This window comes from Colobus angolensis, unplaced genomic scaffold (genome assembly GCF_000951035.1).
Source record: "Colobus angolensis palliatus isolate OR3802 unplaced genomic scaffold, Cang.pa_1.0 Scaffold196, whole genome shotgun sequence".
Classification (NCBI taxonomy): domain Eukaryota; kingdom Metazoa; phylum Chordata; class Mammalia; order Primates; family Cercopithecidae; genus Colobus; species Colobus angolensis.
This window is the reverse complement of record NW_012115110.1, coordinates 4,044,784-4,065,526: the sequence shown is the minus strand read 5'-3', so window position 1 is coordinate 4,065,526 and position 20,743 is coordinate 4,044,784. Positions and strand designations below refer to the sequence as shown.

The 20,743-nt window shown below is 43.8% G+C and overlaps 1 protein-coding gene across 1 annotated transcript in view; it reads right to left on the bottom strand.

Annotated features, from left to right (window-relative positions):
* The window catches only part of SRD5A1 (steroid-5-alpha-reductase, alpha polypeptide 1 (3-oxo-5 alpha-steroid delta 4-dehydrogenase alpha 1)), a 37,632-nt gene that overhangs the window by 4,127 nt on the left and 12,762 nt on the right, over nucleotides 1–20,743 (bottom strand). The window contains exons 2-4 of the mRNA XM_011940961.1: nucleotides 13,518–13,684; nucleotides 9,484–9,585; nucleotides 2,988–3,138 (exon numbers count right to left, since the gene is read on the bottom strand). Coding sequence (XP_011796351.1) covers nucleotides 2,988–3,138; nucleotides 9,484–9,585; nucleotides 13,518–13,684 — 420 coding nt within the window. The remainder of the gene's footprint in view (nucleotides 1–2,987; nucleotides 3,139–9,483; nucleotides 9,586–13,517; nucleotides 13,685–20,743) is intronic.

Genomic DNA, 20,743 nt, shown 5'->3' with positions numbered 1-20,743 from the left:
GGGAAACGTGGCCCAGGCCGGGTGCAGTGCTGGGGGCAGCGGGGGCAGAGGGGAGGAACCGGGAAACGTGGCCCAGGCGGGTGCAGTGCTGGGAGCAGCGGGGGCAGAGGGGGGAAGTCAGACTCTAGAATGTATACTTAGAGTGATAACGTAGTATCTCAACCAAACCTGTGACAATGAAGTCATCTGGCAGAGGAGAAAACAGGAGGGTTCACAAATCATACTCCTGCCCTTACTTTCCCATTCAATTTTAAATGGCCAGAAGGCTGGTGTATCAGTTCCCTGTGGCTGCTAGAACCAAGTTACCACACACTGTGTGGCTTATAATAACGGCCATCGACTCTCTCCCAGTTCTGGAGGCCAGAAGTTGGAAATCAAGGTGGCAGCAGGGCTCCGCTCCCTCTGGAGGTTCAGGGAAGGTTGCAGTCCCATCTCCCCCAGCTCTGGTGGTGCCACGTGTTCCTGGGCTCGTGGCTGCATCGCCCCTGCCTCTCTGTCCATCTTCCCACTCTGTGTGATCACCTGGTGTATGTCTGTATCCACGTTTCCCCTTCTCATCTCAACTGAAGACGTTCCCCAGTAAGGTCGCTTTCACAGGTACCAGGGCTTAGGACTCCCACATGACCTTTTGGTGAACACAGTTCCCAGCACGGAAGGCCCATTCCTGGCCCACAGTGTTTTCTGCCATGCCTGGCATCGAGCCTCCTTCTCAAACCCTCTCTGCCTTCAGCACTCACTCAACTTTCTGCAGACCCCTCTGTTTGTCTCAGCAGCTACAGGATTTAGGTAGGTCGTGGCTCTGATTTTGTTCTCTTCACTGTCTATGCGTGAAAATACCAGGTCACTGGCACGATGGAGTGTCTCGAAAGAATGCAGGGCGCTGCCCTCAGAGCTCTCATCAGCTTTCACATTTATGCTATCACTTCTTCAAGTATTAGACAGAGGCCAGCCACGTTGGCTCACGCCTCTAATCCTAGCACTTCGGGAGGCTGAGGTGCGAGGATTACTTGAGTCCAGGAATTCAAGATCAGCTTGGGCAATATAGTGAGACCACAACTCTACAAAAAAATATAAAAAATTAGCCAGGCCTAGTGGTGTGTGCCTGTAATCCCAGCTACTCAGGAGGCTGAGGTGGGAAGATCACTTGAGCCCAGGAGGCAGAGGTGGCAGCGAGCTGAGATTGTGCCACCGCACTCCAGCCTGGGTGACAGAGCGAGATGCTGTCTTAAAAAAAAAAAAAAACTAGACAAAGAGATACTTCAGATATGACCTTTCTTATTATTATCTCCAATAATCGTCCTTTGCATCTGCAAACACGTGGTGAGGCTGGGAAGTACACCTAGGTACTTTTCTCACTATACCATACTATCAATCTATTCTTCTTTTAGCTTTTTCTCTCTGTCCTCAGTCCCAAAAGAGATGATAAACTCCATGAAGAAGGACAGAGTTATACATTTTGCATGCCTCGTAGCACTGGCAGCTTTGGAGATTTTGATTAGATGTTTTGAGTGGATGAAGCGAGTGGCTCAGGGCACATGGTAAATGTGCATACCAGGCTGGTCGCTTGCTAAGCCCAGTCTCCATCATTTATTGTCAGGGACACACGCCCATGTCAGGGCTGGTAAAGATTCCACGCTGTGGCTGAGATCTCTTCCTGTCAATGAGACGGGGCTCCTGGCAGGCCTCAGACTCTGCTCTTTAAACCTCAGTTTCCTCATCCATTGGGTTAGAAAGATGTTCTCTAAATTCACTTCAGCCTTGACATCCTTTGATTTCTTTTTCTTTCTTTCTTTTTGAGACTGAGTCTTACTCTCTCAACCAGGCTAGAGTGCAGTGGCACGATATCGGCTCGCTGCAACCTCCACCTCCCAGGTTCAAGTGATTCTTGTGCCTCAGCCTCCCGAGTAGCTGAGATTACAGGCGACCGCCACCATGCCTGGCTAATTTTTGTATTTTTAGTAGAGATGGGGTTTCACCACGTTGGCCAGGCCAGTCTTGAATTCCTGACCTCAAGTGATCCACTGGCCTTGGCCTCCCAAAGTGCTGGGATTACAGGTGTGAGCCACTATGCCCAGTCCCTTTGATTTCTTTTTTTTTTTTTGAGACGGAGTCTTGCTCTGTCACCCAGGCTGGAGTGCAGAGGCCGGATCTCCGCTCACTGCAAGCTCTGCCTCCCAGGTTTACGCCATTCTCCTGCCTCAGCCTCCGGAGTAGCTGGGACTACAGGCGCCCGCCACCTCGCCCGGCTAGTTTTTTGATTTTTTTAGTAGAGACGGGGTTTCACCGGGTTAGCCAGGATGGTCTCGATCTCCTGACCTCGTGATCCGCCCGTCTCGGCCTCCCAAAGTGCTGGGATTACAGGCTTGAGCCACCGCGCCCGGCCCCTTTGATTTCTTTATGAGTGTGTTGGTCAAATGGCTCACAAGCCCTTTGGGGGATCAGATAAAAGCCAAGGACCTGGTCTCTGGAAAATGTCATTTTAGGGGGCACACAGAGCCTCTGTAGCCTATCAAGGACCCCAGGTTCAGAGCCATGGCCTGAGTCACCACATAGCTAGAGAGCTCTTGTGTGCATGAGCTCTGCCAGCGTTGCCGGGCTCTGCGATTCACCTTCCTCTTCAGACTTCCTCAACCTGTGGCATTCACAAGCTGGCCATTGGCTATGCTCAGTCAGGGTTCTGTTTTAATCAGTGTTTCCCACTCAGAGCCCCGAATCCCCTGCTTGGTGTCCAGCTGGACCATTGACTCCAGCAATGTCAATTCAGAGAGGCTAAAGGCGTGATATAGAGAACAACTCTGCTTATGTGGATCTGACAGTTCCTTAGAGCTGGGTGATTCTACGGCTATTGGTTTGGTTTTGTACTTGTTTGGTCAAAGCACAGAATAAACTCAGCAATTTAAATTAACACTTCAAAAATCTATCCTGAAGAATAGTGATAATATAGTCAAAGAAAAAATTACAAATGTTAAAAGTGTTTTAAAACTTACTTATGATGCTCTTTTGCTCTACCAGATAAAAAACAAAATGTGAAGAAAGCAAAAGCCGCGCCTTGGACAGACCAGCTGGCCAGGGCATAGCCACACCACTCCATGATTTCTCCGAAATAGTTGGCTGCAGTTACGTATTCAAATAAGCCTCCTAGAAGTAAACACAGACCAAAGTAGTACATTTAATACAAAATGAAATACGGACTTCAGAAATGCTAGTGAATACTTACCTGGAGAACATAAATTCAAGAATGGAAAAATAGTTCCCTTACAGAATGTTAATCAATAAGACATATCCAGCATTACATGGTTTACTATTTCATATCACAGCTTCAGATCATCAACTACATATATATATATATCAATACCCATCTATGTGAATACATACATGTACAGTTACAGTGGAAGACACCACTAAACCACTGCACCTGTTGATGGATCATGCAAGCAGAGAATACAGAGTAACAACTAACAATGAACTAGCACGTAAAATGGACCCAAATAGAACCCTAGAGCAATGAGCGACGAAGATACTCATTTTCAAGCACAGCTTCATTCATTCATTCATTCATTCATTCATTCATTCATTCATCTTCACAAATGCGCTGAGTCAGTATTATGGGCCAGGCCCTGCCCAGGCACTTGGACAGACCCCCTCCCCACATCTAGAACCATAAACCCCAGTGTCATGAACAAAGAGAGCACGCAGCACTGGGATGGGGTAGAGGAGGTCACCATCACAGAGTGGCTGGGAACAGGCCTCCCAGGGAAGGTGAGGGTCGATTCAAGGCTTGCAAGTGAGGGCCAGCCTGGCAGGTGCTGGGGGTGCTCTCAGGAGTGCTTCAGGCAAGAGAAGAGATGCAGCAAAGGCCCTGAGGCGGAGAGCAATGGCTGGCACACTCCAAGGACCAGACAAGGGGCAGGGAGAGGGGTCCTAGCAGAGAAGGAGGGCAGGAGGCCCCTCTGTGGGACCTGGCACTCACCCTGAGGCTGTAGCTTTGTGGCTACTCAAGTGTGTTCTAGAGAGGCCTGATGTATTCTGCCCTGGGTTCCGGTTGGGCACTATGTCTGCAGAGCTGAGAAAATTCGGAAGGCATATAAGGACAGAGCATTTTTTAAAAAATTGGGCCGGGTGCGGTCGCTCACGCCTGTAATCCCAGAACTTTGGGAGGCTGAGGCAGGTGGATCATGTGAGGTCAGGAGTTCCAGATCAGCCTGGCCAACATGGTGAAACCTTGTCTCTGCTGAAAATACAAAAATTAACTAGGTGTGATGGTGCACGCCTGTAGTCCCAGCTACTCGGGAAGCTGATAAATAAGAATCGCTTGAACCCAGGAGGCAGAGGTTGCAGTGAGTCGAGATTGTGCCATTCATTGCACTCCAGCCTGGGTGACAGAGTTAGACTCTGTCTCAAAAAAAAAAAAAGACAAACCGATTACACCCTAAGTCATAAGACCAATTTCAACAAATACTGCAGCATAGGGTAGAGACTAGTTCTCTGAGCACACTGCAACCTATGTGCATGAGGGCCTTGGCTGGAGCTGAGATGATCTTTTTATTTATTTATTTATTTTGGAGTTTTGTATTTTTAGTAGGGACGAGGTTTCACCATGTTGGCTTGGCTGGTGTCGAATTCCTGACCTCAGGTGATGCACCTGTCTCAGCCTCCCAAAGTGCTGGCGTTACAGGCGTGAGCGACGGCGCCCAGCCTGAGACGGTCTATTTTTTAAAAAGAAAGAAAATGGTTTTGCTGAGCCCAAGACAGCAAAGTGCTTTTCTTTTTCTTATTTAAGGAAGGTGGGGGTGTGTCGATGTTTGCAATATTGAGCTCTCTACTACTTTTCTGTAAGCTTGAAATAATTCATAATTGTAAAATAATACTGATACGGTTTGATTCTGTGTCCCCACCCAATCCCATCTTGAACTGTGATCCCCACAGGACAAGGGAGGAGCCCAGCGGGAGGTGACTGGATCATGGGGGCGGTTTCTTGTGCTAGTGAATTCTCATGAGATGTAATTGTTTGAAAGTGTGGGGCAGGTCCCCCTTCGCTTGCTCGCTCTCCTGCCGCCATATGAAGGTCTTTGCTTCCCCTTCGCCTTCTGCCATGATGGTAAGTTTCCTGAGTCCTCCCCAGCCATGCGGAACTGTGAGTCAATTAAACCTTTTTTCTTCATAAATTACCCAGACTCAGGTAGTTCTTTATAGCAGAATGAAAACAGACTAATACAAATATCAATATTCATTGACAAGTAAACTTTTTAATGACAATATAATACATAAAAATATCAAACTTAATGCCCAATAAATAGAATGTCATTCACAATGTGTGGGCATATGCACCTGCAGAAGCGCCTGCAAGAATGGACCCAAAGCATTCACAGCGCTGTTCCCTCTGAACCGTGGAGCTTAGTCACTTTCACTTTCTTATTCACCCATTTCTGTAACTGCTTCAACTTTCTACCAGATTACATGAACGATCATCTGTATTTCATCAGAGCCCTGGGCCGCTGAATCCCAGACGTGGAAGGACCTTTGCACCCCATCCTGCAGATGCCAGTCACCCAAAGGGCAGACAGCCTGTGGGGAGGGCTGGGGCCATGATGCCTTCCCACATGCAGCCTGCTTAGTGAACCTTCTCTCTAAGGGTCCAGTGTGGGGCACATTATTTGGTGGAACCACATGGGTGGACTAGTAAGCATGTAATTAGACTGGAAAACCTGGCGATGCCAATCTGCCAAAAAATGTCGTCTCGAGACACAGGCTGCTTACAGATGCCGCATTACAAAACCACAAACTGGTTGTCACACACAGCCCACAGCACTTGCCCTAAACCCTAGTTCAGCCTGTATGTACCGACTATGGGCATCCTATCTGTGCACCTCTCTCTATCTCTTTATTTGTTCATTTTGTCACTTGCTCCTTTGACCCTAACCAGTTACAGCACCATTATTAACAGAGTCCTGGGAAGCGTTTCGGAAAGACCTCACGTAATCACTGGATGTAGACGCCACGCCTGTGTATTAGAAACCATGAGTAGTGTGTCACGTAAAAACACCCTGCAAATGAAGAGTCTGCAGTGAGGGGGGCCGGTCACAAAGCCGACCACGGTGGAGTCCTCATGGGGCTCCGCACCCAGACTCCCTATACCTGTAGTCTTCAAAACCTGACAGATTTTACAAGAGAGACTCCAAAGCTAGGATAAAATTTTGGCTTCCACATTCCTCGGGCCTCTCATGGTGCTGCCTCTAAGGCCTTGGCACTGAATGCTGCCCTGAAGAATCTAACAAACTTTCCCTTATGAGCCACTCACGGCACGTGCAGATGATCGTCACTGCTTCCTGTCGACTTTCCCTGGTATAGGGTGTGCACTTGCAAACGGCAGATGCTCTTGCGTCTTGTTTTACTTCACAAAAGCTTTCTTGAATTAGTTTTTAAAATATGTTCTGTTCCAATGCTTTGGATTTCTTCTTCATGGACTTCAACGTGCCTAGGATGGATATATTTTCCCTACTTCTCCAGCTATCACCAAAAACGTCATTCACAATAAGAATGATTTTTTTTTTTTCTTTGACAGAGTCTCCCTCTGGAGTGCAGTGGCGTGATTGAGGTTCACTGTAGCCACAAACTCCTGGGTTCAAGTGATCCTCCCACCTCCGCCTCCTGAGTGGCTGGGACTACAGGCGTGCACCACCATGCCTGGCTAATTTTCTTTCATTTTTCTTGTAGAGATGGGGGTCTAGCTATGTTGCCTAGGCTGGTCTCGAACTCCTGGCCTCAAGTGATCCTCCTGCCTCAGCCTCCCAAAGTGTTGGGATTACAGGTGTGAGCCACTGCACCCAGTCTAGGTATCATATTCTTTGCTTTTTCATTTCTATCTTCTGACATGCTTCTGTGGTGTTTTCTTTTTTTTTTTTCCTGGTCTTGTAGGCCTTTTAATTTAATGATTAGAAATAAAGAATTTTGATCTGGTGTGATCTTGGAAGCTAAGCAAGGTCGAACCTAGTTAGTACTTGGATAGGAGAAATTAAAAATTTTAGAAGCATTTTCTTCCCTAAGTCTCATGTGTCCCATGTCATCTGCACTGACGTCTGGTGCTACTTCCTGCTGCCTGAGAGTCTCAGCCAAGCTTCTACATCTCCTTTGGCCTATCTGTTCTCAGAGATGCCGTTGATGGCCATAGGCCGTCGGGAAGCTGGGTTGATTACTAGCTGCCGGAAGGAGGCTATGCACTATAGGGAAATGTGGCAGGGAGGGGTCTCCCTTTACTGAGACAGAAAATAAGCTAAGTTTGTAGATTGCAGGTTCATTACAGGTGTTCTTCAGCTGATGGGTATAGACCCTGCAACTGCTGCATTCACATTTTATTTTTATTTTTTACTTTTTTGAGACAGAGTCTCACTCTGTCGCCCAGGCTGGAGTGCAGTGGCATGATCTTGGCTAACTGTACCCTCTGCCTCCCAGGTTCAAGCGATTCTCGTGTCTCGGCCTTGTCTCAGCCTCCTAAGTAGCTGGGATTACAGGCATGTGCCACCACGCCTGGCTAAATTTTGTGTTTTTAGTAGGGATGGGGTTTTACCATGTTGGCCAGGTTGGTCTTGAACTCCGGACCTCATGTGATCTGCCCAACTCGCCACGCCTAGCCTCCATTCACATTTTAAAACTCATGTTGGAATTTTGATCACAATTTTCCCCTGCTTTGTGAAACATGTTTCTGCTCAGGTAAGTTTTGCTGCTTCTTTGCTGTCCCAATGTTATGACTGCACAGATTTGGGGATCGTACCTTTTTTGTTCTTCAGGTTTCAATATGTTGGATTAGAACAAGGATCAGACATGAGAGCGGGAAATGGAGGGAAAGAGGCTGAAAAGTTTTTGTGGCATTCAACTACTGTGGGACAGTGGACAGGACCCTCTGTATGAGGCACGTCAAGACTTTCCGTGACCAGCCTGGCCCAGGAGGACCCTCCCATGGGATCCTGCCGTCTCTGGGGATGCCCTTTCTTTTGGAAGTGGTGTTTCTCAAATCTGCCAGTCTGTGGCTTCTGGCATCTTCTGCACCTTTTCATTCTCCCTCCCCCAGGACTGTGCCCTGTCCCTTCTTTGTCTGGCTCATGGCAGCCCCTCCTTAAGACAGGGCCCTCTCCTTCAGGGGACAAACACTTGCCAAGGAATCTGGAATCATGCTATTCCCCATGCAAGGGTGCTGGGTATGAAGCAAGGGGGCCACCATCCAGCTTACATTGCACTCTCCCAGCCACTGTACCTGCCAGAGGAAGTGGCTCCTTGGGATGACCCCATGAGGGTATAGTTTGCTTATAGCCCAACACCAAAGAGGAGATTCTTCCCCAATCCGCCCAGGGGCTGAATGGGTGATCAGCAGCCTGTCTAGGACTCTGTCATGTTTTCTCTTCTCTGCCGCTTCTATCACACTACCATCATGTTTGGAGCTGGCATTGCTAATTCCAGGTTCTCAGGGTCACAGTTTTAGTAATTTGGGATTTGGAGCGTTGTTTGTTTTTGTTGCTATTCTCATATGGTTTCTCGGAACGTAAGTGGAAGAAGTTCAAACTAAGTGATGTCATGCCCTTTCTCCATTAAAGTTTTAGATTTCTGTACTTTAAAATTTTTTTTCTGAAACTCTGTTGGTTTCTAGTCCTTTTTATGGTACATTGCTTCTTTACTCCTAATCGTAACTACTAGTTATAAAAAGCATTTAAAGTACTCACTTTATAATGTTTCCATTAATTCTAACATCTGAAATCTTTCACGATGAATTACATTCTCCCTCATGGTGCTGTACTTCCTTGTGGGTTCTGTACCTTGTGACTGTACCTCTTACTCTGTGGAGTGTGACACATTGGGTTGAGACTCAGGTTGAATGCAGATCCCCTTGGGAATCTGGGCTTTCCAGAAGAGTCCACCACCACCCTAGGCCACGGAAATTAATTCACGGCTTGAGATTTTTCATACTATACAAGTAGTGCGAATCTGGGTTATAAACCAGCATGGCGGTTGGTACCTCGTCACAAATTCTCAAAAGACACACTCCAGATTCCATCATTCACCTAGATCTTGTCCTCTGATGATTACTTCCTTTCTTGATAGTATACTGATGCATTTAAGAAGATTTTCAAAATATTCCAACATTTTAAACTGTTTTCAGAGGAGGGTCAAAATATCTATTCCATTATACTGCTAGAAACAGAAGTGTCAGACACTCCTTGTAAATCATACATTCTTCCTCATCCTCTCTTTCCAAGCACAGATATAACTGGAGTTTCTGCTTTGTTTAATAACTGTTCAGTTAGCCAGATTTGGTTCTTTTGTTATTCTAATAAGACAATAACAACAGCACTGGTTATTAATAATGATGACTTACACTGAAAACTTGTAGCTAATAAATACCATGCTACTACTTCTTAGAGCTGGCAACACTAAAACAGACAGGCACCACATGGCACACAACTTTCACAGAAATTCTTCACTTTCAGTACGTACCCCTTGGTATTTTGTATCCAGTGTCTCCTGGTTTTCTGAGATTCCTTAGGATATGATCTGAATGGATGTTTATCAACATACCCGTTAACCATAAGCCAAAACCTAAAGGAAAAAAATTGCAAGATGATTATGACTAATAAACCATAAAATTTCACTACGAGCCCCAGCCTGACTGAACAGTATTATTGCAACCCTTCATATTACCATTGTTAGTGCAACATATTAGCCATAACTGATAGTAAAAACCATCAAGCACTGTTGTCAGGTATGCTAAGCAGGGCTTTGTTTTTCTAATAATACAAATACATCATCTAAGGTATTCAAAATATTTTGACCTGATCATCACAATCTACATTTTCAGGATGACAGGTATGGGATTTTTCATCACTTAAAGGAGAGTTCTTAGTATCACATCAATTAATTCCATCAAGAAAAGGCAAAAGGCCAAAACAGTGCTTTATAAAAGAAATATTGATAAAAAGGGGTTAACTTGATGGTTCTGATATACTTTTTAAAAATGTGAAAGACAGATGCTGCTTAATGCTGGCATTTAGTTCAATATTAAATCAATATACACGTGGGGTATCATTATTATTTGAGTCATCACATCAGTAACATTGAACACTTTTTCACAGTTAGAACAAGGACATGGAAAACCTTCTGGTCTATAGCAAGGGTTTCAAGATTTCTTCCTTCTGATTTTGCCACTGTAATCAGCTTTTTTTTTTTTTTTTCCTCTAAGCAGTTCATACCACATTTTATAATAGGTTTTGTAAGTCATTTATTGGATCCATACATTTACAGTTGATTTGCTACCTTTTTGGGATTTTAGTATTTCACCCCTAGGTAATTGGGCTTCCACTATGAGGTTCTAGAAAGAAATCATGTTGACTATATAACATGGCTACTTTATGTTTCTTTTTTTTTTTTTTTTTTGAGGCGGAGTCTCGCTCCATCGCCCAGAACAGAGTGCAGTGGCCGGATCTCAGCTCACTGCAAGCTCCGCCTCCCGGGTTTACGCCATTCTCCTGCCTCAGCCTCCGGAGTAGCTGGGACTACAGGCGCCTGCTACCGCGCCCGGCTAGTTTTTTGTATTTTTTAGTAGAGACGGGGTTTCACCATGTTAGCCAGGATGGTCTCGATCTCCTGACCTCGTGATCCGCCCGTCTCGGCCTCCCAAAGTGCTGAGATTACAGGCTTGAGCCACCGCGCCCGGCCTACTTTATGTTTCTTCTAGGAGACAAGCTCCCTTTATTGCTTAGATTGGAAGAAAACTAGTACTTGTGTTCATCTAAGCTAAATATTTAATTCCATTTATAAGAATCTTAAAATCTAGCTGGGTACAGTGGCTCACACCTATAATCCCAGCACTTTGGGAGGCCAAGATAGGTGGATCACTTCAGGCCAGGAGTTCAAGAACGGCCTGGGCAACATGGTGAAACCCCATCTCTACTGAAAATACATAAATCAGCCAGGTGCGATGGTGCACACCTGTAATCCCAACTACTCCGAGGCTGAGGCACAAGAATTGCTTGAGCCTGGGAGGCACAGGTTGCCATGAGCCAAGATTGTGCCACTGCACTCCAGCCTGGATGACAGGCTGCCTCAAAAAAAAAAAAAAATCTTAAAATCTTTCTATAAAATATTTTAGATTAACCACTCTTGCTGTTTTGGAAAACCTTTTGTTAGAAATTTGCTGGGCATGGTGGTTCACACCTGTAATCCCACCACTTTGGGAGGCCGAGGCAGGTGAATCACCTGAGGTCAGGAGTCCAAGACCAGTCTCGCCAACATGATAAAACCCTGTCTTTACTAAAAAAATACAAAAATTAGCTGGGCATAGTGACATGCACCTATAGTCCCAGCTACTCAGGAGGCTGAGGCAGGAGAATCTCTTGAACCCAGGAGGCAGAGGTTGCAGTGAGCTGAGATTGCACCACTGCACTCCAGCCTGGGCGATAGAGTGAGACTCCATCTCAAAAAAAAAAAAAAAAAAAAAAAAAGAAAAAAATTTATTATTATTTGGTTATTACTTCATGGTAACTACAGTAGGCATAATTACTTATTTATGTAATTTCATGTCTGTTCCCTCACAAAAACAACTCTAGGCAATAAATATAACACAAAATGTAACCTAGATTGTCTTCCAATTGGCATATTTTTTCCTTTTCAAATCCTTCTGTTTAATTGTAGAGAAGTCAAGAGGTCTGTATTTATTGGTGTTTGGAATCTCTGACCAGCTTCACAGTCACCTCTACGTGATGCGAACCATCCACGGAGCTACTTTAAATAGGAGGGTTCTTTTGTCGTTGTTCATCATAGAAGTGAGTCTCATGAGACTCTCTAGCAAACATTTAAAATCTATATCTTTAGTTAAAAAGAAAAAAGAAAGAAGTTCCCTTTCCTCTTATTTCTTGTTGCCACTTATAGACACTCAGCTTGGCGAGGCGGCAGAAATCACCGCTCTGCCATTCACTGCGTCTAGATATCTTGGGCCAGCTGTGTAACTCTTCTGACCTTTCACGTCTTATGGGCATCCTTTCTGCCTCAGAGAACATGGGGAGGCATAAATTGTGTGATTTGCATAGGAACTCAAAAGCCTGTTCTTCCTCTTGACAGGTAGGGCAGAAGAAAATAAAGTAGTCAAGAAGCAGGCAAACCAAGAAGATATTTGGGGGTACTGTACAACAATTGAGTACCAAACAATTTAGTCTAGCATTTCATGGAGGCACAGATTTCTGGGGCTAGAAAAGGATCTTGAAATGCCTTCTCAGCCAACCCTCCTTTTGTAGAGGAGGGACAGGTGTCTCACTGTAACGATCCTTAGGTATGGTGAAAACTTGGAATAAAATTCTAATTCGCTGACAAAAAACATGACTGAGAAATGTGAAAGGGACCTCTCAGCAACAAAGTGCTATCCAAGTGTTAGTTTATTTCTATGATTATAAATTAATACTCATGGAGAAGCAGCAAAATGCAATGTCAGGTCACTTTATGTAGCTTAAGGGGAAGCACTGCAGGGTAGTTTCCAAATCTGACAGACTAACTTTTAGCATGCTGCCGTTGTGAGTAAGCTACACCTCAGTATGGTTTCATATCTAAATGCTAGGATAGACTAAACAAATACATAGAAGACCCTTTCTTATATACAAGACTCCTGAGTTTTTTTGTTTTGTTTTGTTTTTTTGAGACAGAGTCTCACTCTGTCACCCAGGCTGGAACGCAGTGGCACAATCATGGCTCACTGCAGCCTTGACCTCCTGGCCTCAGGTGATCCTCCCACCTCAGTGCCTCTGAGTAAGCTGGGACCACAGGTGTGTGTCACCATGCCCGGCTACATTTTTGTATTTTGTGTAGAGATGCAGTTTTGCCACGTTGCCCAGGCTGGTCTTGAACTCCTGGATTCAAATGATTCTGCCCACCTCAGCCTCCCAAAGTGCTAGGATTACAGTGGGAGCCACTGCATCCAGCCGGATTATGAATTTTTAATGCTCTTGCAAACATCGTTGATGGCTGTTTTATTTTCACTTTTGCTCAGAACTTGTAAAGTTATAATTAGAGGTGGAATATGTACATTAATTCACATGAACTGATACAAATAAAAAAATTCATCAACTTCATAAACCTAAAAGTTGATTCAAGTTCATAGAATCACAAAAGCTGCACTGTAGGAAGATAACCCAGGCTGGGTTTTTCTCAGGTCACAGAAGAAACCGCAGGAGGTTTGGGTCCTGTCTTAGATTAAGTGGTCAATGAGTGGCCAAAGTGTCTCAATCTTTAGTCCCTGCTCATTCTGCTACAGTGCGCTGCCATTTTTGGGTTCTTGGCCTGACCAGGCACCTGTGCTTCAGCACCTGCCCATGGATGGGAAGGTTCCCATCACCTGCATCACCTCCCTGCCCCGAGCTGTGCTGAGACAGCTGGGCTGTCCCATAGGGACTCCGGGGTCCTGCTGCTCTCTCTGCTGTGAGTCTTTGTTCTTACATAAAAGCAGTGATGTGAACAAGGCGGAGTTCACTGCTGTGGACACTCACCTATTAGAAAACGGGGATCTGTTACCCAGTCATCAGCATACACTGCCCAACGGCTCAAGTATCTGCTTTGCAAATAGCCGTTAAAGGTACAGAACATAATCGCCATTGTACACGCCAACAGTGGCATAGGCTTTCCTCCTCGCATCAGAAATGGGTAAATTAAGCACCTTAGGAAACAAGAAACAGGCACAAATTTTTAAAAAATTAAAGATAATCATTTCTGTAATCCTGTCTTAAACGATTTGGGTTTTACATCTTACTTTCTTGTACAAACGTCATCCTCAGTAACATTCATACTGATTTATTATATCTAAGCTAAAAGTGGATTTTGATTTTAATTTTATTTTTTGAGACAGGTTCTTGCCGTGTTGCCCAGGCTGCAGTGGCATGATCACGGCTCACTGCACCCTTGAGCTCCAGGGTTTAAGCGACTTTCCTGTCCTAGCCTCTCGAGTAGCTGGGACTACAAGCATGTGCCACTACACTTATTATCATTATTATTATTACTATTATTATTATTATTATTTTGTAGAGACCAGGTCTCACTCTGTTGCTCAGGCTGGTCTCAAATACCTGCCTCAAGGGATCTTCCTGCCTTGTTCTCCCAAAATGCTGGGATTATAGGTGTGAGCCACTGTATCCAGCCAAAAAGCAGACTTTTAAATAAAGCATTACCACGTTTCAATTATGTTCACCACAGTGTACAAACTCCAGATTCTACTTACATACAATATAAAACAGAATACACTGATTTTGGAAAACTAGGGGCTTCAAGAGGCTTTCAAAATTTCCACTATCCTAAAACCATTAACTAGTCCTAGTGTGAGCAATAAGATTTGGAACACATCATCACATCATCCATCACCACCACAATGGCTTCCATTCACTGAGCACTTTCACCTGCTAGCCCCGCCCCCCACTCCCCCTGCGACTCCCCGCCCCCCCCCTCAGCTAACCCGGCAGAGGCACGCTTATCCACATTTGATAGAGGATAAAATTAAGACTCAGAGTGGTTAAGTAAGCTGCTCAAGGCCACGGGCTAGTGAGTGGCTGAGATTAAACGTAAATTGGGGCAATTCAAATATCATGTTCTGTTGTACCACACTGGCTTAGATGCACTTTACTAAAGGTTTAAGGAGTGAAAATAAAAGGACAAGAAATTAGAAGATTATAAAGCGAATGCAAAATGTTATTCTCTGTTTGAATTTTCTTTTTAGTATCAGTGTATAACACACTGAAAGAGGGGACATCAGTACATATCCTACAGATCTTAAGAGGATAATAAGGAACTCTTGTTTGTTTTTTTTTTTTTCAAGACAGGGTCTTGTTCTATCACCCAGGCTAGAGTGCAGTGGGGCAATCATGGCTCACTGCGGCCTCAACATCCCAGGCTCAAATGATCCTCCTGCCTCAGCCTCCTGAGTAGCTGGGACCTCAGGCTCAGCCTCCTGAGTAGCTGGGACCTCAGGCACATACCACCACACCTGGTTAATTTAAAAACTTTTTTTTGTAGAGACAGGGTCTCTCTGTGTCTGGTATCTAGTTCTGGTCTTGAACCCCTGGGCTCATGTGATCCACTCAGATAATAAGGAACTATTATGAACAACCTTATACCAATAAATTTGACAACTTGATGAAATAGACAAAGTTCCTGAAAGACACAGATGACCAAAACTGCCCCAAGAAGGAAGAAAGACAACATGAATAGCACTGTTACCAATGAAATAAATCCAGTTTAGACTTATGAAATTCTAGAAAAGGCAAAATGAGACTCAGGGGAGAGGATTAACTACAAAGATTAACTTTCCCTTTTTGGCAATATTACTGCCCTCTATATATTGATAGATTGTGAAGGGTGGCAGGCAAGATGGCTGAATAGGAACAGCTCCGGTCTGCAGTTCCCAGCGAGATCAACACAGAAGGTGTGTGATTCCTGCATTTCCAAATGAAGTACCTGGCTTATCTCACTGGGACTGGTTGGACAGTGGTGCAGCCCAGGGAGGGCGAGCTGAAGCAGGGTGGGGCATCGCCTCACCTGGGAAGTGCAAGGGGTTGAGGGATTTCCCTTTCCTAGCCAAGGGAAGCCGTGAGAGACCGTACCAGGAGGAATGGTGCATTCTGGCCCAGATACTGTGCTTCTCCCAGTCTTCGCAACCAGCAGACCAGATTCTCTCCAGTGCCTGGCTCAGCGGGCCCCACCCCAATGGAGCCCAGCAAGCTAAGATCCACTGGCTTCAAATTCTTGCTGCTCCACAGCAGTTTGAGGTCTACCTGGGATGCTAGAGCTTGGTGGGGCGAGGGGCATCCACCATTGCTGAGGCTTGAGTAGATGGTTTTACCCTCACAGTGTAAGCAAAGCCCCAGGAAGTTCAAACTGGGTGGAGCCAACCGCAGCTCCCTGGAACAGAGCACCTGGGGGAGGGGGCAGCTGTGGGTGTAGCTTCAGCAGGCTTAAAGGTCCCTGCCTGACAACTCTGAAGAGAGCAGCGGTTCTCCCAGCACAGCGTTCGAACTCTGAGAAGGGACAGCTTCCTCAAGTGGGTCCCTGACCCCCTGTGTATCCACACTGGAAGACTTCTCCCAGTAAGGGCCAGACATCTCATAAAGGAGAGCTCTGGCTGGCATCTGGCAGGTGCCCCTCTGGGATGAAGCTTCCAGAGATAGGAACACGCAGCAATCTTTGTTGTTCTGCAGCCTCCACTGGTGATACCCAGGCAAACAGGGTCTGGAGTGGACCTCCAGCAAACTCCAGCAGACCTGCAGCAGAGGAGCCTGACTGTTAGAAGGAAAACTAACAAACAGAAAAAAAATAGTATCAATATCACCAACATCAAAGACCAAAGGTAGATAAATCCACAAAGATGGGGAGAAACCAGTGCAAAAAGGCTGAAAATTCAAAAAACCAGAACTCCTCTTCTCTTCCAAAGGATCACAACTCCTTGCCAGCAAGAGAACAAAACTGGACAGAGAATTAGTTTGACGAATTGACAAAAGTAGGCTTCAGAAGGTGGGTAATAACAAACTCCTCTGAGCTAAAGGAGCATGTTCTAACCCAATGCAAGGAAGCTAAGAACCTGGAAAAAAGGTTAGACGAATTGCTAACTACAATTACCTGCTTAGAGAAGAACATAAATGACCTGATACAGCGGAAAAACACAGCACAAGAACTTCGTGAAGCATACACAAGTATCAATAGCCAAATTGATCAAGTGGAAAAAGGATATCAGTGATTGAAGAGCAACTCAATGAGATAAAGCGAGAAGACAAGATTAGAGAAAAAAGAGTGAAAAGAAACAAACAAAGCTTCCAAGAAATATGGGACTATGTGAAAAGACCAAATCTATGTTTGATTGGTGTACTTGAAAGTGACAGGGAGAATGGAACCCAGTTGGAAAACACTCTTCAGGATATTACCCAGGAGAACTTCCCCAACCTAGCAAGGCAGGCCAAGATTCAAATTCAGGAAATACAGAGAATACCACAAAGATATTCCTCCAGAAGAGCAACCCCAAGACACATAATCATCAGATTCACCAAAGTTGAAATGAAGGCAAATATGTTAAGGGCAGCCAGAGAGAAAGGTCGGGTTACCCACAAAGGGAAGCCCATCAGACTAACAGCAGATCTCTTGGCAGAAACCCCACAAGCCAGAAGAGAGTGGGGGCCAATATTCAACATTCTGAAAGAAAAGAATTTTCTTTTCTTTCATATCTGGAATTTCATATCCAGCCAAACTAAGCTTCACAAGTGAAGGAGAAATAAAATCCTTTACAGACAAGCAAATGCTGAGAGATTTTATCACCATCAGGCCTGCCTTAGAAGAGGTCCTGAAGGAAGCACTAAATATGGAAAGGAACAACCGGTACCAGCCACTGCAAAAATATACCAAATTGTAAAGATCATCGACAATATGAAGAAACTGCATAAATGAACGGGCAAAATAACGAGGTAGTATCATAATGAAAGCATCAAATTCACAGCTAACAATACTAACCTTAAATATAAACAGGCTAAATGCCCCAATTAAAACACACAGACTGGCAAATTGGATAAAGAGGCAAGATCCGTTGGTGTGCTGTATTCAGGAGACCCATCTCACGTGCAAAGACACACATAGGCTCAAAATAAAGGGACGGAGGAAGATTAACCAAGCAAATGGAGAGCAAAAAGCAGGAGTTGCAATCCTAGCCTCTGAGAAAACAGATTTTAAACCAAAAAAGTCAAAAGAGACAAAGAAGGGCATTACATAATGGTAAAGGGATCAATGCAACAAGCAGAGCTAACTATCCTAAATATATACGCACCCAATACAGGAGCACCCAGATTCATAAAGCAAGTTCTTAAAGACCTACGAAGAGACTTAGAGTCCCACACAATAATAGTGGGAGACTTTAACACCCCACTCTCAATATTAGACAGATCAATGAGACAGAAAATTAACAAGGATGTCCAGGGCTTGAACTCAGCTCTGGATCAGGTGGACCTAGTAGACATCTATAGAACTCTCCACCCCAAATCAACAGAATATACATTCTTCTCAGCACCGCATCACACTTATTCTAAAATTGACCACATAGTTGGAAGTAAAACACTCCTCAGCAAATGCAAAAGAACGGAAATCATAACAAACAATCTCTCAGATCACAGTACAATCAAATTAGAACTCAAGATTAAGAAACTCACTCAAAACCACACAACTACATGGAAACTGAACAATCTGCTCCTGAATGACTACTGGGTAAATAACAAAATGAAAGCAGAAATAAAGATATTCTTTAAAACCAAAGAGAACAAAGACACAACATACCAGAATCTCTGGGACACATTTAAAGCAGTGTGTAGAGGGAAATTTATAGCACTAAATGCCCACAAGGTAAAGGAGGAAAGATCTAAAATCGACACCCTAACATCACAATTAAAAGAACTAGAGAAGCAAGAACAAACAAATTCAAAAGCTAGCAGAAGACAAGAAATAACTAAGATCAGAGCAGAACTGAAGGAGACAGAGTCATAAAAAACCCTTCAAAAAAATCAGTGAGTCCAGGAGCTGGTTTTTTGAAAAGATCAACAAAATAGACAGACTGCTAGCCAGACTAATAAAGAAGAAAAGAGAGAAGAATCAAATAGATGCAACAAAAAAACAATAAAGAGGATATCACTACTGGTCCCACAGAAATACAAACTACCATCAGAGAATACTATAAACACCTCTATGCAAATAAACTAGAAAATCTAGAAGAAATAAATAAATTCCTGGACACATACACCCTTCTAAGACTAAACCAGAAAGAAGTCGAATCCCTGAATAGACCAATAACAAATTCTGAAATTGAGGCAATAATTAATAGCCTACCAACCAAAAAAAGTCCAGTACCAGATGGATTCACAGCCGAATTCTACCAGAGGTACAAAGAGGAACTGTTACCATTCCTTCTGAAACTATTCCAAACAATAGAAAAAGAAGGAATCCTCCCTAACTCATTTTATGAGGCAAGCATCATTCTGATAGCAAAACCTGGCAGAGAAACAACACACGAAGAAAATTTCAGGGCAATATCTCTGATGAACATTGACAGGAAAATCCTCAATAAAATACTGGCAAACCGAATCCAGCAGCACATCAAAAAGCTTATCCACCACAATAAATCGGCTTCATCCCTGGGATGCAAGTCTGGTTCAATATGCACAAATCAATAAACATAATCCATCACATGAAGAGAACCAATGACAAAAACCACATGATTATCACAATAGATGCAGAAAAGGCCTTCAACAAAATTCAACAGCTCTTCATGCTAAAAACTCTCAATAAACTAGGTATTGATGGAACGTATCTCAAAATAATAATACCTATTTATGACAAACCCACAGCCAATATAATACTGAATGAACAAAAACTGGAAGCATTCCCTTTGAAAACTGGCAGAAGACAAGGATGCCCTCTCTCACCACTCCTATTCAACATAGTATTGGAAGTTCTGGCCAGGGCAATCAGGCAAGGGAAAGAAATAAAGGGCACTGAATTAGGAAAGGAGGAAGTCAAACTGTCTCTGTTTGCAGATGACATGATTGTATATTTAGAAAACCCCATCGTCTCAGCCCAAAATATTCTTAAGCTGATAAGCAAATTCAGCAGTCTCAGGATACAAAACCAATGTGCAAAAATCACAAGCATTCCCATACACCAATAACAGACAAACAGCCAAATCATGAGTGAAATCCCATTCACAATTGCTACAAAGAGAATAAAAAACCAAGGAATACAACTTATAAAGGATGTGAAAGACCTCTTCAAGGAGAACAACAAACCACTGCTAAAGGAAATCAGAGAGGACCAAACAAATGGATAAACATTCCATGCTCATGAGCAGGAAGAATCAATACCGTGAAAATGGCCATACTGCCCAAAGTAACTTATAGATTCAATGCTATCCCCATCAAGCTACCATTGACTTTCTTCATAGAATTTGAAAAAACTACTTTAAATTTTATATGGAACCAAAAAAGAGCCCACACAGACAAGACAATCCTAAGCAAAAGGAACAAACCTGGAGGCATCATGCTACCTGACTTTAAACTATACTACAAGGCTACAGAAACCAAAACAGCATGGTACTGGTACCAAAACAGATATATAGACCAATGGAACAGAGCAGAGGCCTCAGAAATAACACCACACATCTACAACCATCTGATCTTTGACAAACCTGACAAAAACAAGCAATGGGGAAAGGATTCCCTATTTAATAAATGGTGTTGGGAAAATCGGCTAGCCATATGTAGAAAGCTGAAACTGGATCCCTTCCTTACACCTTCTACAAAAATTAACTCAAGATGGATTAAAAACTTAAACATAAGACCTAAAACCATAAAAATCCTAAAAGAAAACATAGGTAATACCATTCAGGACATAGGCATGGGCAAATACTTCATGACTAAAACACGAAAACCAGTGGCAACAAAAGCCAAAATTGACAAATGGGCTCTAATTAACTAAAGAGCTTCTGCACAGAAAAAGAAACTATCATCAGAGTGAACAGGCAACCTATAGAATGGGAGAAAATTTTTACAATGTATCCATCTGACAAAGGGCTAATATCCAGAATTTACGAAGAACTTAAACAAATTTATAAGAAAAAAACAAACAAGCCCATCAAAAAGTGGGCAATGGATATGAACAGACACTTCTGAAAAGAAGACATTTATGCAGCCAACAAACATATGAA